Genomic DNA, 25,000 nt, shown 5'->3' on the forward strand with positions numbered 1-25,000 from the left:
GGGACCACCTGACCAACAAACGCGTCGAGGGCACGCGTAGGCTTCTCGGTCAACTCTTTTACTCAACAATTTCAAGTTCTTTGGAGCCTGCATAATGTTAATGGCATATGAAATTAATTTCTACACACATATTCCTACATTTGTTAACTGTGATGATTTTAAAGTCGGTGGCTGTCGTGAGCTGCAGGTTGTTGAACTTACCGACCGACGCCAACCCTATGTCAGGAGAGAGACCTTGTGGGACGTGAATGCAACTCCTTCCCGGCGTCGCTGCTTCGTACTTTGAGTGAAAATGTTGGGGATAAAACCTCCAGATCATGCAGTAACGTGAACTGGTCACTTTTAAGACACAGTTCGGCTCCGGGGCACGAAACGCGCTGTGTCTCCTCCAGCGAAAGCCCCTTTGTACTTGTCCGCTCCAGCAGCAAGTTGTTAAATCGCTGTCATGCGCAGTCCACGTCTCCAGAGCCGCTCACTCCGCGCGCCCGAGGCCCACGGGAAGGTCACTGTGCTTATCCAGGTGAGTTTACCTTTGCAATGTGTAACCCACTCTTGATGGTTGCAGGCACATTGTAGCATAAGGCACTGGGTAGGCATTTTCATTTGCTTAGGGTAAATTTGGGCAAACTATCAACTACCAAAAAGGCGTGTTAGCTAAGTGCTATTTCAGCTTGATCAGACCTGCACATTTGTGAGAAAGAAAAGTAGTAGAATAAAAGTTATCTAAGCATTTACCACGTATTGGTTAAGTTATTGAGTTATTGTGTGTGTAAAACTAGGCTGTACATAACATAAATAAACTCGAACAAAAGCAAGATTTGCAAATACATTTTTACTCACTGTGGCCTTGCAGTTGAGACAACTATACTGTCCAATCGCCCCATCTGCTGGTTAAAGTTTAAACACCACCCACTTCAAGTTGCAATCAGCCCACCACAATACAATGCTAGGCCTGTTGTTGGAAGATGTTTATGACCAAAATGATTTAAAGTGCATTTAGGTTTATTGTTTATTTGAGATTTTTAACCAAATAAAAGATAGACGTCGTGCTAAGCATTTAAACGTATCTAGGCTGTAGTTAAGCCTATTCAAATCTTATTCATGGCCCTATTCCCTTACTATTCCACAAGTGTCCTAGTGACTGTAGAAAAGACTCATGATTGGCATTACTTTAACGCTTTAATTCATAATATCGTGGTGTTCCTGATTAACTCGATTGTAACTGTATTTTAAGACCACAATTCTTTTTTACTCAACTCAACTCGACAATCGCGGAGTTTTGAAATCTTTTAAAATGTAAACAGACTCCTTTGCGTAAAACTATTGCATCTTAGGTATGCCCAGAGTCCATTCTTCTGGTCACATCCCTTTTCTAAGGTTATTATCTCCATCAGACCATTGTGTACAAAGCGCTGTGTCCGGCGTTGAGCCACGCCTCTTACGAACTTTAGGATTGGCTCTAGTCTCCGAACTCCCTTCAGCGTGTTCCGTGTTGTACTGCATTTAAACTTGTGCAGCCTTTTCTCGGTCCGTATTGCAAGGCTGCACCATCCGCCACCATGTCCGACCAGGGGACCTTCGACACCAACGTGGTCACCGTGACCCGTTTTGTGATGGAGGAAGGCAGAAAGGCAAAAGGCACGGGAGAACTGACAACTCTTCTGAACTCTATTTGCACAGCAGTTAAAGCCATCTCAAGCGCCGTGCGTAAAGCTGGGATCGCCCATTTGTGAGTAAACATTGCACTATGTTGTCAGTACTTAGTGGGAGTTAAAATACATTTCCATACTTTGTTCAAAAGTAATTGTACATTTTGTGCAAATAAATCTTCATTTTGGTTAATCCACGTTGGCACAAAGTGGGGATTCAGGTTTTCAACGAGCCTATCAGGGAGAGCACAACCATAGGCACACCCACGTGTCCTAACAGTGTAATCTCAGATTACAACAAATTTTGCCTGCAGTTTAGGGGAGATTTGTTCATATAATTGGATAAAAGCAAAAGTATAATGATATAAAATTAGCTTTTGTTATAATACATGCTGTTATGCTTCATATGTTTCTGTCTCCACACTGTGTAAAAAAAACTGGCTGCAAAATTTCTTCATCAGTTGTGAAATACAGAGGCATGCAACAGTTGTCTACATCCTCCTGGTAACTAACCAGCTCTCTTGTGTCTTTTTCTGTCATTAGGTATGGCATTGCTGGGAACATAAATGTGACAGGTGATCAGGTTAAGAAACTGGACATTTTGTCCAATGACCTTGTTATTAACATGATCAAATCGTCCTTCACCTCCTGTGTGCTGGTGTCTGAGGAGAATGAGAAGGCAATCATTGTGGAACCAGACAGGAGGGTAAGTTGTACCATCCTGCTGTTCCAATCCTGCCAGTGTCAGAATACTGATTTATGTGATTTGTTCTCAGGGAAAATACATTGTGTGTTTTGATCCTTTGGATGGCTCCTCAAACATCGACTGCCTTGTTTCCATTGGCACAATTTTTGCCATTTACAAAAAGGTATTTTTTAATTCAAGTCACAAAAATGATTTCAATACAAACAGTGTAATGTTGGTTTGATTTATTTATTTTATATACACTTAGGTTACAGATGATGAACCAAGTGAGAAGGATGCCCTACAGCCAGGGAGAGACCTTGTAGCAGCAGGTTATGCACTTTACGGCAGTGCTACAATGGTTGTACTCTCCACTGGCAATGGTGTCAACTGCTTCATGCTGGACCCAGTAAATGTCCTTTATTACTGAAGTATCTTTTATAATTATCTACAACATTAGGGCATATAATCCCTTTCTTGTTCAACTGTTATAAATCAGGCACTTGGAGAATTTATCCTGGTTGATCGAGATGTGAGGATCAAGAAGAAGGGCAAAATCTACAGCATAAATGAGGGCTATGCAATGCACTTTGATCCTGCTGTCACAGAGTACCTGGAAAAGAAGAAGTTTCCTAAAGTAAGGAACAGATCTTAATGTCAGCACTGTGCACCTTTTGCGTTTAGATGTGTAAACATTATTTAAACATTATTTAAATATGTGTAGGATGGCAGCCAGCCTTATGGGGCACGCTACATTGGGTCTATGGTGGCAGATGTTCATCGGACTCTCATGTATGGAGGAATCTTTTTATACCCTGGAAATACTAAGAGCCCCGAGGGAAAGGTATAAGGACCTCAATATATTTTGACCTTAATTGTTACTAAAATATGATTTGTGACAAACTAAACTTCCCCTCCTGAAGCTACGGCTGCTGTACGAGGGAAATCCCATGGCCTACATCATGGTGCAGGCGGGGGGCATGGCCAGCACCGGCTTTGAGAACATCCTGGACATCCAGCCTGAGAGCATCCACGAGCGCTCCCCAGTGGCCATGGGCTCCACTGAAGATGTGCTGGAGTTCATCGCCATCTGCAAGAAACATGCCAAAAAGTGATGAGTCATGCAGTCCGGTCAAAACCTTTATATCCACAACTGTGACGTCTCAGGGACTCGGAGACCAAATACCGAGATTTCTGAAATGCTTTAGCTCTATTATTATAGTTTTTCTTTTAAACGGATTGCAAAAGTAATTGCATAAGATGTGATGATGGAATGAACATAATGGAATTATGTGCAATATCCATGCTTGTTACTCATTCAAACATGAGACATGATGAATGAATGTAAAACATCAACTGCTTTAAAAAGTGACCAAAAAGTGCCAAAGAGAAATAAGCTTGAAAATAAGAAGTCAGTTTACCTCATCTTGTGTCTTAAGAATGATCAAAAATATACATTTGTGAAGGACCAAATCTGTATGCAATCATACAATGTTTTATAATGTGAACTACAAGTGTTCAGAGTGAAGCCGTAAATCAAATGGTTTGTCATCATTAAACTCTGCTTATCAATATGTAAAAATATTGTTATTATTTATTCTGTGTATTTAGTTTTAAGTGTAATTTTCATTTCAGATCCAAAGAAAAGCGGATACAGGCTGAGATAGATACAGATACATAGATACAGAAACAGACTGGTATTTGAGTTAAAGGCCACAGAGCGGTCAGGGGGTTCTGATGACATTTAACTTTGATTTGAAGTGTCTGCTCTTTACAAGTCATTTGAGCGTCTGGGCCCAGGCAGAATTTCTAAAACAAAATTAGTAGTTTCATTGTGTGTTGTTGACACGTGGTTTGCAAAATTTGCCATCAAGAGTAACAAAATAGCATGCCTTTGTGTTCGCTATAGTACACTGAGGACATCACACAAAGCCAGGAATGCAACCTACTTGTGACAGTTTGGTGTGTAAAAATGTATTTGAAATATGATCTTGTAGATTGTAACACGTGTTTCTGGTTGAACATTTTCTCCAAAATGTCCTAGATAAAATATCAGAATAGTGCGTGTGGGGTGCAGAACACTGTGTATGTCACTTGATCTGCCTGGGCTGTGCGTGTCTCACAAACACACCCACACACACGTGCGCACGCACGCACACATACGCGCACGCACACATACGCACACGCGCTTCCACATGGCTGCACTCAAATAGACTCTGGTGTGGGGGGGTGACTGTGGGGACTGGGTCTGACAACAGCACTCACTATTCGCCTGTTCTTTGCACAGAGCACTCAGCCCACAGCACAGAACCCACCAGGATGTCGGACCAGTCTGCCTTTGACACAGATGTGTGGACCCTCACACGGTTTGTGATCGAAACAGGGCGGCAGGCCAAGGGGGCCACAGGAGAGCTCACTCAGCTCATCAACGCTATGCTCACTGCTATCAAAGCTATTTCTTCAGCTGTACGCAAGGCTGGCCTGGCTCACCTGTGAGTACACACCCATCCACAGACACACGCATATACTTTCAGAAGGTCAGAGGTCGGGAACTTTAGTGTGGCTTTAGAGGCATGATATCTAGTGGTTACATAAGAGTCTTAAAATATAGTCTGAAAAAGTACTTTTGCAAATTTATTTAGTTAAGCAGTCACTGTGTATTGTATTTTTTCATGATAGCCTAAACACCTGAATTTGATTTTGTTGTGGTGCATATTACAGTGCGAGTACAGTATTTCTGTTTTTACTGTTTGGAAATCAATATCACCCAATGCAAGTGTAGAAAGCAGATTTATTTTTGCACAAAATGTCCAGTATGTCTTCACTCCATGTGTTTGATCAGGCAGGGCATAGCTGGCTCTGTGAATGTGACTGGAGATGACGTGAAGAAACTGGACGTGCTTTCAAACGACCTGGTGATTAACATGCTAAGAGCCTCATACAGCACCTGCTGCATGGTGTCAGAGGAGAACAAGGATCTCATCGTCACCCCAAAAGACAAGAGGGTAAGCTCTACCTGCTGATTAGGTCAGTGGTCCAGTATCGATAATTACTATATCGACTTATCTTTTAATACATGAAAGCTGGAACAATATTTTTTTAGGTTAATATTTATTGTTATGGCATTTTTTTTGCCCTACTGGAAATGCAAAATTATTTCAGTGTGTAAAAAAACATGCTTTTACATTACTATATTTTCTTATCATACTATATTACTATATATTTTCTTGACAGCAGCATCACATGTACAAACAATAATCATAAATGTAAAAAGGACCTGCATATTGCATCCTCATGAATGTTTTCTGTATGTTTTGATAGGGGAAGTATGTGGTGTGCTTTGACCCTCTTGATGGATCCAGCAACATTGACTGTTTGGCTTCAATTGGCACCATATTTGCTATCTACAAACGGGTCAGTGCCTGCCTAGACACACCATGCATGTGACAAAGGAAACAAATACTGTATCAATGTGTTAATATTTGCTTTTATTAAGAGCACAGATAATAATAGGGCGTTAAATGGAACGATTGTCTAATTTTATATTTAAGATCAGTAGTGGTAACTAAAAACAGACAAAAATGTATTGGCTCTGTTTGCACAATTATTTTTATTATTATTTACTCAAATGTGTGCAGAAATCAATTGTTCGAAATACAAATTTGTAACTGCAGCAATCCTCAGCATACACAAGAGGGCGCCATCAGCAATCTAATTATTAGTTACAGTATTAGTCCCCGAACTTTTTACTGGCCTTTAAACTCAGACTGTTAAAGATTCTGATCCATTAACAACAAAAACATGTAAACTGCATGTACCCTCCTCTTCACACTGCATAATTTAGACTCTGTACATGTAAACAAAGCATAGAAAGGAAAAGAATATTTAGAGTTTACAGAATTCAGTTTTGTTTTGCCATGGATTTTACCTGGGTGACTGAGTGGATTACACAGAGAAAAGATTGAAAGGGTAAATGGGGTTACTTGGACATATTTGTAGAGCAATTATAATTTCAGACACAACAAAGCCACTAGACTTTGTAGAACACTAAGATTATTGGATTCCAGGTAAAGTTGCTTTGTTTTCTGATTGTAAGGTAACTGAGGGAGAGCCCACAGAGGAGGATGCTCTACAGCAGGGGAACAACATTGTGTGTGCGGGATACGCGTTGTATGGCAGTGCTACTCTGGTGGCCCTGAGCACCGGAGCCGGACTCAACTTCTTTATGCTCGATCCAGTGAGTGCTCTTTACTAAACATAAGTGCAATTTAATATGTAACTGTAAACACCAAAGGCAAAGAAAAAAGTGTCAAAATTGTGCTTATTTCAGAAGGGAAACAACATACCAAAGGGAAACTACATACATTGTGTGGTTTTGTTTTGTAAGGTTAATTTGTATGTGTTTTACTGTTTGGTAACTCCCATAATTTAAATATAATAATAGAGATGTTTTATTTGTGTCATTGTGTAGGCTATTGGTGAATTCATCTTGACTGAGAGGAATGTGAAAATCAAGCCAAAAGGAAAGATCTACAGTCTGAATGAAGGCTACGCTAAATATTTTCACCCATCGATAAATGAGTACCTGAAGCACAAGAAATACCCAGAGGTGAGACTGCATAATCAAGGTTAAGATATTTCATTGATCACGACAGAGAAATGTCTCTGGAGCAGTGAGCGAGTACAGATGTGGGGGATCATCTTCAAATCTTGAGCTAGGTTTTTGGTGAGATTACCTGTTGGATTTTGCCTATTGTACATGACCAGACTACCTGGACAAAACCAGGACATGTGAAGTACAGTGCATAGAAACGTCTCACTTGTTCTAGAATCAAAATCCAGGACCTTCTTAATGTGGGGCAAGCCCCCAGTACTAAGCCCGTGTACCAACCTCACTTAAAATGCTGACTCTGGTATAGTTTGGATGCTCCATGTGATGGGGTCATACAAACAGCAGCTCAGATAGGATACAGAAGAGCAGTCAGCTGATGCACAGGATGAGGTCACAGCTGCTTGACTTCCCTGTTCCCCTGGACATGCACATTTAGCACTTAACAGGCTTCTGACTCAAACTGGTTTATTGTAGTGTTTAAACTATGTAAGAGTTTAAAGTCATTAACTTCAGTGTTAATCTGAGGTTTAATTACTAATAATATACTGTACAATATTATTAGGAATGGACCAATCCTATACTATGCCTACTGTCAACCAATACCAATGCAGACACTGAAAACAGCATTTATTTCAATTTAGACAAAGACAAAACTGATCCAAATGTGTTATGGATGTGTTATTTGTAAAACTACAGAACAACTTTGTGTAAATAAAAGTTTAAACATTATGAGACTTTCTGGGCGAATATGACCAGTAAATAGTCATCACAGTTACAGTCATCACATTTAAGTGTCCAAACAGGATATCAGCTGAACTGAGGTTTGGAAGATGATACAGCAAATTTCTCCAATACCAGCATCAAATCGGTGCATTCCTAAATACTACATTTGCAGTACATTTATTATGTAATCTAATGGATTGTCCAACAGTATGACATGTAACATTATCACACAACAACCTTTCTCTTTTTTTGTAAGTTATGAAAAAAGCACTTTCAGAAATGAGACATTCATACAGATAACACAGTGTGAAAAGGTCTTTGAGACTGTAAATAGAACAATCTTGTGAGGCTATGAAATCAATAATAGCCAGTCAGCTGCTCCATTTTACTTTCTGTTACACAAGAATATAGGAAAAATTAAGTCGTCCATACACTTAACCTCGAGACAGTGGTGTCAGACAAACAACTACTTCTACAGTCTGCAAATAAGCAGTAAAGTGTTGTACAGTAATTTCTCACACAAGTGAAACATGTTCTAATATGGACCTTTCAAATCCCCAATTTTAGATTTAGTTTGCTGTTTTTATATTCTTTTTCAAAGGCAAGTGTGCCGCGAATACACCCCTCCCTCCTGGTTGTGGGATGTGACTCAGCAAAGCACATGACACTTTACTTAAACCATGTGTTCAAACATAGAATACTCCGTATATAGTTTGATGGACTGTCTTCCAGTTACTCATGTTTAATAGTATCACTTATTATCTGTGATGCACTTAGATAAACATGTGTTTTTGTTGTGACGTTACATTCCAGGTCAGCTGTTTCAAGGATTTTGACCTGATCAGTGTTATTTTATAAACCAATGGGTCAAAAAGATAATCCCCTGAAAAACATAATATAGTTTGGTACATCCACATAACTTCACATTGGTTTGATCAGCTTTACATGCTTCTATTATAATATTTTAACAACTTCAGAAATTAAGTCTGTGATAGCAGAATTCAGGTCATCTCTGGCCATGTTTGTATCGTTAATTCTGTGTAATGTCAAATTGTTAAATAGCCTACACAGCTTGAGAGTTAGGTCATGAGATGCCTTTATGGAGAGAAAGAAGGTGAAACAAATACTATATATAATAGAGTTTTCTGGTACACACACCATACATCTGCTTTACTGTCTTATTGTTTATTATTAACAGATTGTCAAGTATTAACTTCAAATGCTAATAATTTGCTCACATAGTGCAACATTCTTGCAGGATGGTAGTTCTCCTTATGGGGCCCGCTATGTTGGTTCTATGGTGTCTGATATTCATCGAACCATTGCCTACGGTGGAATATTCATGTATCCTGCCAATGAGAAGAGTCCAAAAGGAAAGGTACCACAAAGTGTTTTTGATCTGTTTTAAAAATGTTGTTTGTTTCATGATTGTTAAAGTTGTCTTACAATTTTTTTTACAACTAACTCGTGACCACGCAATGTAAGAAATGTTTAATTTATTGTCACAACCACAAATGACCATGCACTTCATATTTCTCCAGCTCCGTCTGCTCTATGAGTGCAACCCCATTGCCTTCCTGATTGAGCAGGCTGGAGGCCTGGCCACCACGGGCACACAGAGGATCCTGGATGTCCAGCCGGAGGCCTTGCATCAGCGAGTGCCCTTTGTGGTTGGCTCACCCGACGATGTCAATGAATACCTGTCTTTTGTTCAAAAGTATCAATGAATGTCCAAATGCACCACATAAGTGCAGGCTTGTATCCTGAGGTCTTTCATATTGTTAACGTGTCGCTTTTGTATCAAAAAAGGAAAGCCACCATTGTTTTTTGTTGTACAAATTAAATATTCTGTCTGCTCGAGGTCTGTCATGTCCCAATTAAAAAAGACTTGTTTTCAATAATCTTGAACCCTCAAACCAGGTTGGGCAGTTTAAACTTTAGTAGAGGGCTGGGTGACAGTACAGTGTAATCATTTTCAGCTTTTCAATAAAATGTCCGGTGAACCTTTTTGAAAGAATACATTATATATTCAGTGCTTTTAATTTGCACTTTTTCTATTCAAGTATTAGTACTGACAGTAAGTGTTGGCACACTTTCTTGTTCATTCTTTTAGTACTTTGGGAACTCAGCTGTATAATCCCAGATGCTTGCAAGTCATATGTTCAAGTTGGTAAGATTAGTGAGGTCACAAGAAGCGTTCCAGCAGCTTTAAATGAGAATTAGGGCAACTCCAAAAATTCTAAGCTTGTTTGAAAATTGTATAACTTATGAAACATTCATCACACAGACTAGTGTTCAAAGTATTTAATTGATCACAGTAAAGTACCAAAAAAAAAAAAAATATCAATACAATGATCAAAGCAAGTGTTACACATCACTCACCAAAAATATTTACAAAGAAATAACACTAAATAAAAAACACAAAACAAGCCAAAACAAAAATGGCGCAGTTTCCCTAAAACAGTGTTCTTTCATAAAACTCAGCAGAATCTCCTGCTAAAAACGTGTGACCAGAGGAAGGTCTCTTTAGCCACACTATTGCAATAAAAAAAGACTATGGATGCTTCAGTGGAGCAGTGTAGTTAAACAAGTGGATAACTGGCTGCTGTAGCGATTCCGCAGTGGTTCTTCTTGTCTTTGGCCATGTAGATGTAACCCTTGTCTCCCCACTTCTCACTCCAGCTGCATAGTAGAGGGTTTAACATTAGAGTGGAACTTAAAAACGGTTTTACATCATCTAGAGAAAAACTCACCTGTTCTTTACAATCCAATATTTCTTTCCATCAACGTCTTCGCCCTGAAAGCCATAACCAACCACGAGCACACCATGGTCCAGCTCCTCACTGCTGCAGTCCTTCTCATAGTAAATTCCTAAAGAGAAAATATGGCTTGGTCAGTCAAGTTCAATGAAAGAACCCAGTCTTTTCACACAGCTTACAACATACCTGACTGATAAAACTGGAAGGATTCATGGCCAGCATCAATCGCCACAGAAACAGGTCCCACTGCTGCCACAGCCTTCATGAGTGCGCGCTCACTACCACTAGGAATGTCCATGAAGCCGGTGTCATTGGCAGAGTTGTACTTGGGGTCGTAGTGGCAGGGTTGGTCATCCTATTAAAAAAATAAATTAATTTAAAAAAATAAAAAAGTAACTAATTTCTAGACATCTTTCAACTGAAAGCTAAAAAATATTGTACATACTGTTCCCAAATATGGGTAAGACTCCTCAGAGTCCAGTCCCTGGTTGTCTTTAACATACTGGAAGGCCTGGTCCATCAGACCTCCGTTGCAGCCCTCGTTGCCCTCAGGCCTGGAACAGTCAACCAGGTTCTGCTCACTCAGGGACACCAGTGTGCCGGTCTTTCTGAACTGCTGACCCTCCAGAGCACCTGTAGTGCTGAAGGCCCAGCAAGAACCACACTGACCCTAAAAAAGTACATTTAAAAAATTTGTTTAACCAATTTTTTTTTAAATTTCAGACTCATTCAGCTGCCTACTGAAGAGTGGAGCTACAGTTTTTACATTAGCCCAGTCAGACTGGTTTCAGGTTACAGGGACCATGTACTTGCTTGAGGAGGGAGGGGGGCATGAAGCACTCAGATAAACAAGCCAAGAGGAGTCTTATCTAAACAAGCAGTCGTAGCAAACATGCTTATGACGATTACTTGGGGTTAAAGTCTTGCACATTAAAACATGTAACACAGTGGATACAAAACACTAAGGGGAACCCTAGTTAAAATATGATGAAAGACTAAGTTTTACCTGGTCTTTAACTGGTGTGACGTAGCCCTTGTCCCTCCAGTCAATAGATCGTGGGGCTTCAAAGAAGCTGGGCTCTAAGTAAAATGACCCCTTGAATTTTCTGTGAGTCTTCTGCTTGTAGCCGTTCATGACCTGCCTGAACTCCTCATGAGTCTGAGAAGAGAGAAAATTCAGTGAATAAATGCAGTGATGGAGCAATGCTGATTAGTTAGAGGCAAAAATCTTGGACCTTTGAGAAAAACACACTGTACTAACCATGTCACCAAAGTGGTTCATGCCCAGGCGGTAAGTGTGTTTGCCCATTGAGTGCTCGAGGTTGTGCAATTCAATTTTCTTCAAGTTTTTCTCCCAGATCATCCTCCTCCAACTCTCTTCTTTCTACAAACACAGATGAGGGTTAGCACAATGTTCAATAAAAATTAAACTCTTCTAATGTAATAAAATGTGAATCACCTCATGGTAGAGTTTGACGTGCCAGCTCTTCCACTGGTCCCAGTGTTCATCCAATTGTGGGTCCAGGCTGGGGGCAGAAAGGGCTGCTGCCAGGCACAGGGCAAACACTGCTAGAGGCAGCATTATGGTTTTGCTGAAAAACAAAGGGTGAGTTAGGGCAGTCTTAAGTAGCGTGACAATTCTGAGACTCCAAAGTGAGATGAAAATAGGGGCGTAGTGAAATGGCCCAGCTGTGACTCGCGTAGACCTACTAACTGTTTATTTGGCAGGTCTTGCGTCAAAGCTTGTACAGGTACAATTTGTTCAGATCAATGACTCAGTGCATTCCTGTTTCCGTCAGAGCACTGTCTTCATAAACACACCTGTAAGTCAAGATAATACTCGACGGGTCTATTACTTTGCCTTTATGAAAAAAGTCGGAATAACAAACAAATTGTGGATTAAATGAGGCTAGATTAGTTTTCCCCGAGAACAGGAAACGCTAGGTAGCCATTCCAACAAAAAGCTAGCCCGTTTTGTTTTGCTCACGGTCACGGGATCTGCAGTGGCACAAAGCCAGCACCAAGGCGAACCGAAACCTCGTCCCGGAAAACGAAAATAAAATTGAAACTCCGGCACTGTTAGCTACATAACTGGACGGAAAAAGCATGGATTGTGTATGGAGTTTTGGGATGAGTTTCGAGATTTTCATTTGGTGGCGAAAATACGGACATCGCACTTTGCTAATGTACGTTTGCTTAACAGGCCGAAAAACACTCAAATTGCGAACATACTTGTCGGTACAAAATAATCTTCAGTTTAATGCAAAAAAAAGGGGGGGATCTAAATTTTACCATCTAGTTACCCGGGGCTTTGTTCTGCCCAGTGCTACAGAATAGAGGAGAATGAATAAAAAGGCAATGTTGAGCCAAAAGACAAAAGAACACATGAAATATGCAGGATCAATACCACAGAAAAACAAAATGAACAGCTGTAATACTTACTGCAAATGTAGCGTGCTGTGAAGCGAAGAGTGGTAAAATGTGTTTTTCTGGAGAGGTACACAAAGTTTATAAAGGCCCGATGAGCGACCCCGACTGCAGCCCTCCCCGCGCTCTCATTGGTCGGATCCTTGTTTTTCCCGCAATTGTCCCGCCTACAAAGTGACGTCATAGCGGGCGCACGTGATTCCTGATTTGAGGAACCATCAAGGGTGAAACTCCACTGTGCGTAAAGTTGATTACTCCTTGAAAAACTATCGGTATTTTATGTAAACGTGATTTTATGATCTCATTATTTATCTGACCATGATTAAAGGGAATTCCACATTGTATAGTTTGTCTGTGTCAATAGGTTCATAAGAGAGAAAAGAGCCTCCCAACTTATGTTTACACAATTTACAGGTTTATTACAGCCAGAGACAGTGTAGTTTTGCTGCAAAAACATTGGTATATGTTGACTAGATTTGGAAATCGATAAGCATACTTTTACCAAAATGTAATTAAATATTTTTCTTGTTGTATGGGGATATTCAAATGCTTATGTCTTTTTGTGTATTTACTGATAACAAAACAAGTTTTGTTTGTTTGTTTGTTTCCAGGTTTATAAATCGGGTATATACATCTAATAATATCAGTAAATAAAATGTGAAGTGTTTGATGGACAAATAAACAGGTTGCAATCCTGGGAGGAATTTGAGGAAGAGCCATCTCTTAGTCAGCACTCAAAGAGTTAATCAGGTCTGCTCATGTGACTGATAAGAGTGTGAAGTGATTTCTCTGGAAAAACAACAGTGCAACCCTTTGCTAATGTGTTCTGACATAATTGCATCCCGCTTGAACAAACCAGGCAGCTGTTTGGTCTGTTAATCATGTTAGATTTTTACAAATATTAGCTTTGAAGGATAGGATAGGAGCTTGACTCTTTTGCTCCTTTAATCTCAACTAAACCTGTCACAATAACAAATCGAAGTGTGAACTATTGCTGAAGTAAATATAGACAATAAATGATAATAATGCCACTAACTCAGGAGCAGATTTATACCACAAAAACTATTCTACATCTACAATATGCAATAAATAAATTGCAGAATGAAACACTTTAGGACGTTAGTACTAGTAGTTTGCATCTGTAATGAGTCATCAAAGTATATAATATAATAAAATAAAATATAATTCATTCAACCAGCTCAAATCTTATCCTAGCCAAAACCCCTACACACAAATTTCCCACAACTAAAAAGAAAATGTGCACACGATAAATATTGACTCCCAAAAAATATTGTTCCAGTTTTCAAATACTGAATAGCTCGATATAGTAATTATCGCAACAGGCCTAATATCAACACATTGAATTTGCAGAAAAAATATAAATGGCAGTATTTAGTCATGAGTTGTTGTAAGCAATATTATAGTTAAAGCACAGAGATCATATTTCAATACAAGAGATGTGATTGATGATGTCTTCACATTTGAGAACACAAATTAATGCAGAATGCTGAGAAAATATGCTGTCCTTATGCTATAGTCAGCTGTAAATGTGTCACAGGATACTGTTCCTTAATTGAGGTAATCACAACATATGTTTATGCAAGTCAAACTTGCTGAGACAGACTAGATATGTTGCATCACAATCAAATGCTCAGGCCTTACACAGTCTTTAAATAAAAAAATAAAAAAACATTAACCATAAATACAATCAATACAATTTGCTTTTGGAAATGTCTGTTTATGAGTCTGTTGATACCTTAGCTATCTCCTTCTGCTCTTCTGCTTACATCACCAGTTGTTTGTCAATGTAGACAAATATCAATAAACATCAATACATTTTTGTATCAGGATGTCCCACTTCTTCATCATAATAGTTTGTCTGGTTGTAAAACATCACTTTAACATTTTTAGGACAGATAAAATGCAATGTCATTTGAAAACGGAGCAAGGAAACTGGTCAGACCTTAAACAAAAGCTCTATAAGGGTCTGCATCGACTGTATAACTTGACTGAGTTCTTGTTTCATTTGCATTGAAAACAGGTAAGTAGAGACATGATGTGAAACTTTTCACAGTTCCTGCTCTGAAAATGGCATTACATTCACAAAACCCACTGACTTTAAATGTACCAACTCAATATAGTAAATAATAATAATAGAAAAAAAATAAAAATAAAATAATAATAATAATGTATGTTGCCTCAAGCACTGAGTTAAGCAGTGATTTTCTCACCACTATTCATGCACATGAGCAGTTACAATGGGTTTTCTCATTCAACATATTAGAATGAAACTAAACTGGTTTAGTTTTTCGTTTAACATATGCTTTTCCTCTTCAGCACAGCGTATCACTATGCTGCGAGTCTGTACAAAAATGTGTCATGTGGATTGTTGAGACATAGATGACATAGCAGAAAACCCAAAGCCCCAATAAGGTTTCAGATCTGTGAGGAAAATAAACTGCAAACCCAACTAAAGTATAAAGCAAGATCCATTGTTAAACACCCAGTATACATTAGTTACAATTTGAAGATTTTGATTTCTTGAACATGTTTTGGGGGTATTTGGTAGCCTAGTGTTTGCATGTCGGGACAAGGCCAGGTGGCTTGAGTCAACAGTCATGTGATCATGCGGTTGTGTGGGTGCTGTGGGAGGCCCTGAAGTTGCAGTTCCACAATGTACTCAGACCAGCGTGAGTAAGAGCCAGCACCGTCATCACCAGAAATGTACAGGAACCTAAGAGCTATGGAAATACTAATGTTAAAATTGCAGTAAAATCCAATCTATACAATAAAAAATAGCAAGCAGCACATGTTTGTTTACTATTCTTCAGCGCACAGACTAGTGAATGGTATTGCCTTGTTAATGTGTAAAAAAGTATTCAGTTTGTTAAGCTACATACACAATAACTGAAAAATTATTAAATTATAATTAATTCTGTTGTTATATAAATACATTGTAGGTGGGTAATAGGGGAAAACATCTTTCTTTAATCAGATCTTCCCAATAAAATATACTAAAATCTTATTTAAATTAAAAGCATTCTTTTTAAAATGATAAAACACATGCCAAAGGTGATCAAAAATGCAATCCAATAACCAATAATAAAATACAAAATCACACCAAGTAACATGCAGAAAGAGTGATATTAATCAAATCATTTATTATAAAATGTATTACACTATAAAGTGTCAGAAGTACTAAGAACTTGGCATAAAAGGACATGCTAAAAGAATTCAACATAAATAGCAACAATAAGACTTGTGCAATGCAGCATATGAACCTTACTGGACATTTCAAATCTTCTGCTGCAGTCCTACAACAAAATAAAAAGAGGTGCCTCAAAACCTTCCCTTTGCAGCAAATATTACAAAATAAGTAAAAGCAATTTTTATAAGGTTGTGCACTGAGAACACAGCATTGGCAATGATACAAACTTTAGTACAGCAAGAAAAATAAAAGTTGTTTAGTGGTCATTGTTCCTTTCCTTTTTACACAGTATTTACCTAGTTACCCTCAAATTCTTAGAAATAATATACATTCAGCATCATATTTGGACACAAAAACAGTGGAAAATAATTACCTAAAATATTTACATTGATTGGCAATTACGGAGAAAAACTGATACAAAGACATTAAAATGTTATGGGTTAATACTGAAGGGAGTGAAGCTCAAAAATCCACTCTTCTCAGTTATATGCTCCTTAGCAACTCAACTCTGAAGTTTTGAATATAAAACTTTTCTTGCACTTTACATTTGTAATAAAATGTCTGCAGTCAGCACACTTTGGCGTCACATAAGCCTTGTTCGCTGACTTTAATCATTTCACAAAAACTGAAAGAAATGAGCCAGCATGAAAACACTGACAATGATACAGACTGTAAAGCCTCATTGAGTTCAACCAAAGTGGTGACTATAGGCCACTGTGCAACATCAAGGCTTGTAATTGTAGTAATGCAACAAAAGCTTAGAAAAGAAGCAAGAAACTACATTTCTACTCCACAACTGTCAAAATCTGTTAAAATAAATGTTTAAAATAGCTTGTTTTGTGGCACTTTAAATTGACATGTTTAAGTCCCATGACACCATGACTTGTACACTACACACCAGTATTTAGTTTCAATTACCCTTTACCTACACCTGGGAATAAAACATAATACTTTAGGAATAAATACCTCTAATAAATGCTTTGAGTGAATGATGTGATATAATAATGCAAAAGTTATCTTGAATCTGATACTTCAGTAAATCAGATAAAAAAAAAAAAGAGATGCACATAAAGAATACAATTATGTTTTTGTTTAAAATATAAATAAAAGTAACATTGGAAACATGAGAGTAGTGAGAGTAACCAGAAGTTAAATCCTTGAGCTATTTTAATAGCTTATTTGTGTGTACTTTTATTCATTTCAATATATTCATAATTTTATATGTATGCTTTTTATAGACATGTGATATTACATAACCAGCAACATTATCACAATGAAAAAAATTATACAGAGAAATGTATACTAGAATAAGTTTTCCAATGCTCTGCAAGTAGCCAACAAACTAATGAAGAAGTCATCAAATCTTCCTGAATGTCATCACTCACTCAATGGGATTTAGCGAAACTACTCTGAGTTTCACTTGTCTATTTATCCATTGATCATGCCATAAGACATGGTGATAAAAAGGGGACATTGTATTTTCATGACATTCAGACTTATCTGAATGAGAAATGGCACATTAAATTACAGGAAATGTATTTTTTTTTTATAAACCATTTCCCTTTTACCTTTTATGCAAATTAAAACAAGAAGCCTCCACTATTCTCAGTATAAAAGCACACAGCAGAGTGGCCATTTCTGATTGTATTTCACAGAAACCCATCTTGATGTTTCAGTACCTTAATCTCAGAGGCAAAGTTTAGTTTAGGTCTAATTCAGGCTTTTAATAGAGTAAACATTTCCTCTTCAGCTTTGTCTGAGATGTAAAACAGCCTTTCCTGTAACAGAAACTGCTTGATTGCTGTTGAGCAGGAGATAGTTTCACACAGGGACAAGGCACAAGGACTATTCAGACTATTGTGCTCTGGAGGAGGTAGAAGGCCTCAAAGGCACTAACACTGAAAGAAAGATCAAATTAAAATATAATGCCATTGGGAGATGCTCTTACTGTAGGGAGTACTGAACTGTGGGCAGCATTCAGCATATGGACTGTAACTGAGTGAAATATATTTGCTTATCAGGTTTGAATAAGGATAAGGGCCAAACATAAGGCAGTCATTTGCAAAACCTCAAAAGTTAAAGCTATCATATTTTTCTATTTTAAACATGTGAGAGTGGTGAGAGGATGCATTGGAGAAGTGTTAAAACAGCAGCACAAAAGGTACACACAATATAAGAGTCAAGGGTTCCTCTTTGGATCTCAGATGACCATTTACCCTCACATTCAGAGCACAAACTTGGGTCAGCTGGACAGGTCCAGTAGAGCACAAGCACTTCAGACTGCTTCAGAGACCAGCGTCCTGCCTCACTGCTCTGACTATGTCTCATGAAAACACAGTGAAAATGAGCAGTGGACTCTGGTTAGGATTGCACTTAAAGTTCAAATAGAACTGACACATCACATGTGACTTTTGGCAAGAACAACATATTGACCCTGTTTGTTCAGCGAGATATGACTGAGCTAATGGAGTTGTAAGATGTCCCTCCATTACAAGAGGGGGTGTAGCCACTGGAGGTCCCCACTGCCTCCATGTTAACTTTGAACACAGGGGAAACTTTGAGCAGGAAGTCAGCAGCGTCTCTGCGGCCAAGCTCTCTTAGTCTAGACATGAGCACCCCCACTGTGCTGTCAGGACGTGCACTCCACTCCTGAAGAAGGGCCGCTGTCGGGCTGGGGGGAAGAGGCATGTCCTCGGGGGGCGTTCCCAGGTCCAGATTAGCAGTCCCATTGGGTGTCCCGTTGGGAGTCCCATTACTGTGTTTGGCCACCAGTTCAGTAAGGCCTAAGTTCATAGCCAGGAGACACCAGTCTTTGCCAAGAGCATCAGGTGGGTCCAGCATGCGGCACAGTTTCCTACGGGCCAAGAGTGGAACATCAGAGATGTGTATATGTGTTCCCAGAATTCCTTGCTGGTACACCTCGGCACAGCCAAAGGCCAGGATGCTGCTGAAGCTCTCGCGGTAGCCTCCCATTGTGTTTGTGAGCGAGGTTTCCCGCTGAACCTGTGCTCTGAAGAAATCTTTGGGCTGATACACCATGATGGGAGTGTGGTGCTCCTTGAGCTGCTGCGGGCTCAGGTAGTACTTAGCTGTGAGCAGACCAGACAGGGTGGAGGCCAGCAAGTTCTCTGTTATACTGCACATGGTGTCCAACAAAGAGTAGCACTTGGCCCTCTGAGAATCTGGCCCCCGCACTTGAATATCTATGCCCTGTCCATGGTTGACCAGTACAATCATGGCCTCTGCCCCGGCCTGGCTCACCCGTGCCCCGTTGATCCACAGATGAATGTCTCCATCTAGCTCCTCGGAGCTGTCATCCTCAGGCTTCTGCTGGTGGCTCCAGCGGCACAGATTCACCTGCAGTTTGTGGAACAGACCACAAGGGAATGCTGTTAGGTGTTCAGCTGGGACCAGACGCACCCCTCCATATAACAGCGCCTCCTCCTCTTCCTCTTCAGTCCATGATCGCTGCAGCCCATTGGTTTTGATGAGAGCTGGGATGTCTACCATAGAAGGGTTTGTGGCATCCCGGGCACAGATGTCCATCGCATCTAAAATCTGAAGTAGCTCGTCCACATCGCTGTCTGGTGCCAGTGTCTGTACCTCGTCCAGCCTGTACCGCCCCCTGTAGTGGTGGATGGCCTTTGGAGTCTCCACTGAAAGCAGCTTGCCCAGTACATTACTGCATAACCAGCGCGGCTCCAGTAAAACCACATCCTGTACCGTTTCACTCTGCATGATGTTGATCTGCAAAGACAGAGAAGGGAAAGAAAGGGGAAAAAAAAGAATAAATAGGCAACTTATTGTTTAATTAATTTATTTTTTTTAAACGAACAACAGCTGCCTTTAATGTGGAAAATGCATGTATGCCTTGCATGTTTGAACCTTGAGCAAAATTAATTAATTGCTAAACACACCTCTCCCATACTGTGAAGCTGGAGTGCCAGTGTGCGCAGGTAATCGTGGCTGACCAGAGGGTTTATATGCTCCTGAACATCAAAAACAAACTGTTGCCATGACGTTAGCTGGTTTGGTCCACTCATTTTTCTCCATGTGGGCAGGGCGGCCATCAGGCGCTCGGACAGCAGGGTCATGGGACTGCACCTCTGCACATAGAGAGGAACAGGTCAATTATAATGCACATAAAAGAGGAGAGGAGCCTGAAGAGGAAGACTCACAGAGATGATGGTGGAGCGTAGGTCCTGCAGATGACTCCTCAACAGTTTCATGTCTTTAGAGTTGGAAGCTCCAGCATCCATCACAAACAATTTGTCACTGATTTGCAAGTCATTACCAAATCTAAACACAGGCAGGAAAGAAATATTGTATAGTTGTACAGCTGTATTTTTCTTCAAAAGTAAATCTGTTATCATTCACCTGTTTCTGACTTCCTTCAGCAGTGTTCTTTCTTTGTCATAACTGAAGTCTCCAGAAAAACTTCGAGGGATGTCTGCAACATCAGCGTGAGTCCCCACAAGTACAACAGTGAGAGGCTGTGGGATGCGACCTCCAAAAACTGAAAACAATTAAGAACACTTAGATATTATTTAGTATTGGAGGATAAAACTGCTGCTGCTGACAGAACCATACAGGGACATCATCTGGGATATTGATGCACAGGCAACAGCCCAAAACATCCAAACTCCCTCTCACAGGGTGTTTAACGGTTGTTCAAAAAATTTTTGCCAAAAGTAGTTAGCATTGAACACACTGGACTAATTCAACTAACTAATTCAAATCCTTATTTAACTGCATGCAGAGTGCTTCATGTGCAGATATTCATGTGACTACAGCCTTTGCTTGAAATTAACATGTGCTTTCATTAAACTGGGAGGGTAGAAACATAACCTGATTCAATTAATTTTAAAATGTAATTTAAGTTGGGAAGGATCACACACTGAAGACAACACTATACACTATACAAGTGTTCCTTGTGTTTTTGTGTTTAAGCAAATATCTAGACTGACTAAATACACGCCCTTTAACACATGAACATAATGCCTTCATACCAATGTTGTGCTGTGGGAGCGTAAGTGCTTTAAGTAGGTTCAGCCAGTAGGTGACATGGCTGAGCTGGGTCTCATACGACTCCTCTAGGCTGAACAGGACCACATGGATGGCCGTCACATCGTTGGCCGCAAAGTAGTCATAAGAGCAATAGTACACAGGGTTTCCAGAAAACTCCCACACACTGAAATCTCCCACACCTAAAGGCAACAACAATTACTCAATATTCTGAAATAAAATAATGAAAAATTATAGACCAGTATATAAAGTAGTCTGTCTTACCATGGATGTTAGCATGTTGGATGTCAATGGCTTTTGTTGCTTGCTCGTCAGCAGCAGACAGACCATTGTGCACAGGGGAAAATACCTCCAGGACTCCTTTAGTCAAGCTAGGCTCAAACATCATGCTTCGGCTTCGTACACTCACATTTTCACAGCCAGGGTACAAATTGGAAATGCTCACCGACACTAGGCACAACAGAAAAACAGAAATGTGCATAGACAGGTATTTAAAACAGATATTTTATCATTTAGTTGACTGAGACTATCACCACATGAAAGAAATAAAGATCTATTCAAACATAAATAAGCTAAACCAAGTTAGTCAGTTAGTAAATATAACACCACATGGGGGCAGTGTTGCACAATACATGTGGTTATATAGTAAGGCTTGATTTTCGGCATGTTGCAAGACCCACAATTATTTTTTCCCAGCTAATCTGGCAAAATATACTACCATGCAATTAATGCATTACATTGCCATTGTTCATCATGAATGCAGATTTATTTTTTGTGCTTGTGGTATTAAAAGGGGATTTCAATTATAAATATATGTTGAGAACAATGACCTTGGAAATTCATTGGGGTTTATTGTTATGTATTCAATCAACAAATACATCCAAGTGATTATATACTTATAGTTATAGTTAGTTATAAAACATAATTGAAATATTAATAGCAAATGTGAGTCAGTAGAGACGACAGTAGAGTCTGTTTTGACAAAAATCACCCTTCTTCATTTGTGACAAAGGCTTGAGATTTACAGATTGCTCAAATGATGAGACTGGTAACTCTACACGGCTCACGTAACTGACCATTATCGACTGTCTGGGAGGTAATGGCTTCGGGTGCCACAAAACACAACGGTAAAGAAAATAGATGTGTCCGAGTGAGGAGGGGAGATAGGAGACAAACAGACAGATTAAAGACAAACTGTGATTTCACAGAACAATGAACATGGTCCGAACATGAAAAAAGAAGGTGTCATTGAAAAGGTATTCTACAGTGCACTGCCAATTCATTTTAAATTCTTACTTCTTGTAAAAAACAAAGCAAATCAAAACCTAACAATTCAAACATTTAGTCTACATTCACTGCACTACATACAGTTACATTATATTTTATGATATTGGTAAACGTATTTAGATAAATGTAAACTCTATAGCTATCCATGGGTTTCAGAATAATGAAAAGTTAAGACTGTTGCCATAAAAACAAAATATCATATCTTTGGAATGTTCAGCCGTCCTCAAAATGGCACCATAATAGGAAGCTAAAACCAATGAAGAGAAAACTTACCTGCTCATACTGGCTTTTAACACCTAGCACTGTGCCACTTTTAGTTTTTGTTTTCATATTTCCTTCCTTTATTGTGTTTGCCAAATTTTATATTTGAAAATTTTAGTGTTTGTTTACATGTTCCTGCATTCTGTATTCTGTGTTCTCAGTGTTGTAAAGTGCTCTAAAAATAAACTTTGATAGTAGGTATACAGTATGACACTATATTGTTCTTACAAATGCACTGGTTTCTGGTGGTTGTCATAGTTACCTGCTGGTTTAGAGCTGAGTGGGGAGTTGGGGTGGCGGGCGGTATTGGTCATTCGCGTCCTCCTCCGTCTGAAGAAGCTGCGCAAGATGCCACACTTGAGGGACTCCAGCAGAGTACTCTTTCCTGACCCTGAGTGTCCAAACAGCTTCAGTTTGATCCTGGGCTGTACTGTGTGCGTGGGCCTCAGCTGTTGGGTGTACGTCAGCTTGTGGTTGTCCTAAAGAATATGCAACACTATTAGAAAATCAAAGAAAACCGGAGACAGTAAAATGGAAAAGTAAATCTGCAAAATCTTACTAACAGGTGTACTTTATTACCGTATTTTCCGGGCTATTAGGCGCTCTGGATTATAAATGGTCTATTTTTCGAACTTTTTTGACAAATAAACCGCACCGGACTTTAAACGAAACACAACAGCTGGATGGGTCAGTCGGACTTTGTTTGGTGCGTTCACGGTGACTTGGCTTTGTTCAATTGTGGCGTGTAGGGAGGGTGCTGTCTGGGACCACTGGATTGTTGGCGTGTTCGCAGTGACTCAGTTGTTCAGTTGTGTCTAGAAGTGGCACATTGCACTTGCTTTTTCGGTTCGTTCCTCCGTTCCGTTCCTCGTCCATGTGGAGTGAGGCTGTGGGTGTGTTTCACTGCGCGGTCGCTGTCTGCTCCTTGCGTGTTTGCGTGTGATGCGGGTGGTGCGGCTTTGTAGTTTATTGAAGTCCTGCTGGGACACCCGAGTGGATTCGTGTATAGGGCGCTCTGGATTGCGGGGCGCGCAATCGTTTTTTGATGGGGTTGGAGGCTTAAGAGTGCACCTAATAGCCAGGAAAATACAGTACTTTACTAGTGGTGGTTCTGCTACCTACTTGTCTCCATGTTCTTGTTTTGCCTTGAATGTTCCACAGTATGGCATTTAACTGCTTGTCCTACTAAGACTAAATCTAATGTCATACTGTTGAACAATAACTCCTCCATGGAAACTAGCAGCTGGCGAACTCTTCACCAGAAAAGTTACATTGTGCATTTTTAAAACGTCATTTGCCTCCACTGTTCAAAAGTAGAATATGTCAAACAGTAACCAATAATGTGAGTCATGAAGGGAAAGTGGCTCCTGAAAAAAGCAAGGGTGGGTTATGAAAGCTCTCAATACTCCTACCAAGGTTATGGTCAACACTTTCAATTCTCATTAAAAAAATAATAAAATAAAATCGCACAACAAACACAGATGCTGAACTACCTAAAAACATGACCACATGTCTTTTCTTTAGATAAGTCTTGGGTAATATTTTTGTTTATGGTGCCATTACCGTCCAGGGTCTTAAATTATCTCAGCATATGCAAAGGGTGACTGTTTTCACAGTTGCTAGTTTCATGTTTTCACACTTTGAACTGAATCTCAGCAGGTTCCTGGAGCAACAGAATCACAAAACATTCAACTTTAGGTAAAAAAGTTCTCCGGGTCCTGAATGGCAACTGGACATTATATATAGTGGGGCAAAAAGACATGTTAGAAGAAAGTATAACTGTAACCTAATCCATTCTGTTCATTTACACCACAAACAACACCATCTTAAAGTCTTCATTATCACCAAAAGGGAAAGAGCTCCTGTCTAAAAATAGTAGAGTGCCAAGAAATGCTGGAAACGCTGCTCCCAACACCTCCACACAGAAATATACCAGGTGCGAGCATTGGGTTGTGAAAACCTCAGACACATGAGTAAGTCAAGTCTTTTAAAATTATAGTTCTTACATTTCAATTCATTAGAAAAAGGTTATTTGACTGTTTACCTTCTTGAGCTTTCCAAATAGTGACACTATGAGCTCATGTTGTTCATTACAGGCCAAATCCTCTGCTGTTTTTCCATCCTGGAAGAAAAATATCAACAATAACATTAAGTGCACGTGCTGCTTACCATATCATACAATAATCATACTATGTGCAGATTCTAAAATCTATAGGGAGAAATGATAACACCTTATGTTAAGAACACCATGTATTAATAAGATGTGAGTGGAATTTCACTGCGAACTCACATAACAGCTGCAGATTTTGGTGTAAGTTTACTTCATAATCCTTATTAGATTTAACTTTAGTGCTATTACGGTTT

At 39.5% G+C, this 25,000-nt stretch overlaps 4 protein-coding genes across 5 annotated transcripts; 2 read left to right on the forward strand and 2 right to left on the reverse strand.

The window, feature by feature from the left end:
* Nucleotides 1–308: 308 nt before the first annotated feature.
* On the forward strand, nucleotides 309–3,865 carry LOC110163482 (fructose-1,6-bisphosphatase 1-like). 2 transcript variants are annotated; one of them, XM_020928554.2, is made up of 8 exons: nucleotides 309–520; nucleotides 1,518–1,729; nucleotides 2,193–2,355; nucleotides 2,426–2,518; nucleotides 2,603–2,743; nucleotides 2,834–2,971; nucleotides 3,059–3,178; nucleotides 3,258–3,865. In XM_020928554.2, the coding sequence occupies exons 1-8, from the start codon at nucleotides 446–448 to the stop codon at nucleotides 3,447–3,449; spliced, it is 1,134 nt and encodes a 377-aa protein (XP_020784213.2). In that variant the 5' UTR covers nucleotides 309–445; the 3' UTR covers nucleotides 3,450–3,865. The 2 variants fall into 2 exon arrangements, with proteins under 2 accessions (XP_020784213.2, XP_020784130.1); XM_020928471.2 differs by having other exon boundaries at nucleotides 1,542–1,729.
* Nucleotides 469–9,527, forward strand: fbp2 (fructose-1,6-bisphosphatase 2). The gene is made up of 8 exons (XM_020928670.2): nucleotides 469–520; nucleotides 4,622–4,826; nucleotides 5,177–5,339; nucleotides 5,656–5,748; nucleotides 6,431–6,571; nucleotides 6,806–6,943; nucleotides 8,928–9,047; nucleotides 9,211–9,527. The coding sequence occupies exons 2-8, from the start codon at nucleotides 4,654–4,656 to the stop codon at nucleotides 9,394–9,396; spliced, it is 1,014 nt and encodes a 337-aa protein (XP_020784329.1). The 5' UTR covers nucleotides 469–520; nucleotides 4,622–4,653; the 3' UTR covers nucleotides 9,397–9,527.
* Nucleotides 9,528–9,958: 431 nt separating this feature from the next.
* On the reverse strand, nucleotides 9,959–13,019 carry ctsla (cathepsin La). Its single transcript, XM_020921244.2, has 8 exons — nucleotides 12,871–13,019; nucleotides 11,888–12,020; nucleotides 11,690–11,812; nucleotides 11,435–11,587; nucleotides 10,874–11,098; nucleotides 10,615–10,783; nucleotides 10,423–10,540; nucleotides 9,959–10,351 (listed from the first exon to the last, which is right to left on the reverse strand). Exons 2-8 carry the CDS (start codon nucleotides 12,008–12,010, stop codon nucleotides 10,252–10,254), a joined length of 1,011 nt encoding a protein of 336 aa, XP_020776903.1. The 5' UTR covers nucleotides 12,011–12,020; nucleotides 12,871–13,019; the 3' UTR covers nucleotides 9,959–10,251.
* A 2,977-nt stretch (nucleotides 13,020–15,996) lies between these two features.
* LOC129407363 (death-associated protein kinase 1-like) lies at nucleotides 15,997–24,785 on the reverse strand. Its single transcript, XM_055148139.1, has 8 exons — nucleotides 24,681–24,785; nucleotides 22,899–23,115; nucleotides 21,353–21,538; nucleotides 21,073–21,270; nucleotides 20,441–20,579; nucleotides 20,242–20,362; nucleotides 19,981–20,169; nucleotides 15,997–19,810 (listed from the first exon to the last, which is right to left on the reverse strand). Exons 1-8 carry the CDS (start codon nucleotides 24,783–24,785, stop codon nucleotides 18,506–18,508), a joined length of 2,460 nt encoding a protein of 819 aa, XP_055004114.1. The 3' UTR covers nucleotides 15,997–18,505.
* Nucleotides 24,786–25,000: the final 215 nt, after the last annotated feature.

The sequence above is a fragment of the Boleophthalmus pectinirostris genome, unplaced genomic scaffold (assembly GCF_026225935.1).
Source record: "Boleophthalmus pectinirostris isolate CB_2022bp ecotype Guang Dong unplaced genomic scaffold, ASM2622593v1 HiC_scaffold_944, whole genome shotgun sequence".
NCBI lineage: Eukaryota > Metazoa > Chordata > Actinopteri > Gobiiformes > Gobiidae > Boleophthalmus > Boleophthalmus pectinirostris.

Coding starts and splice junctions, on each gene's coding strand:
- LOC110163482 (XM_020928554.2), top strand. CDS start 446: ATGCGCAGTCCACGTCTCCAGAGCCGCTCACTCCGCGCGCCCGAGGCC. Junction 521..1,517: donor AGGTCACTGTGCTTATCCAG/GTGAGTTTACCT, acceptor AAACTTGTGCAG/CCTTTTCTCGGTCCGTATTG. Junction 2,519..2,602: donor TTTTTGCCATTTACAAAAAG/GTATTTTTTAAT, acceptor ATATACACTTAG/GTTACAGATGATGAACCAAG.
- fbp2 (XM_020928670.2), top strand. CDS start 4,654: ATGTCGGACCAGTCTGCCTTTGACACAGATGTGTGGACCCTCACACGG. Junction 6,572..6,805: donor ACTTCTTTATGCTCGATCCA/GTGAGTGCTCTT, acceptor GTCATTGTGTAG/GCTATTGGTGAATTCATCTT. Junction 6,944..8,927: donor AGCACAAGAAATACCCAGAG/GTGAGACTGCAT, acceptor ACATTCTTGCAG/GATGGTAGTTCTCCTTATGG.
- ctsla (XM_020921244.2), bottom strand. CDS start 12,010: ATGCTGCCTCTAGCAGTGTTTGCCCTGTGCCTGGCAGCAGCCCTTTCT. Junction 11,588..11,689: donor TGAACCACTTTGGTGACATG/GTTAGTACAGTG, acceptor CTCTCTTCTCAG/ACTCATGAGGAGTTCAGGCA. Junction 10,541..10,614: donor CTTCCAGTTTTATCAGTCAG/GTATGTTGTAAG, acceptor TTTTCTCTTTAG/GAATTTACTATGAGAAGGAC.
- LOC129407363 (XM_055148139.1), bottom strand. CDS start 24,785: ATGTTATTGTTGATATTTTTCTTCCAGGATGGAAAAACAGCAGAGGAT. Junction 21,539..22,898: donor ACTCAGCTCTAAACCAGCAG/GTAACTATGACA, acceptor TGTTGTGCCTAG/TGTCGGTGAGCATTTCCAAT. Junction 20,580..21,072: donor GCTCCCACAGCACAACATTG/GTATGAAGGCAT, acceptor AATTGTTTTCAG/TTTTTGGAGGTCGCATCCCA.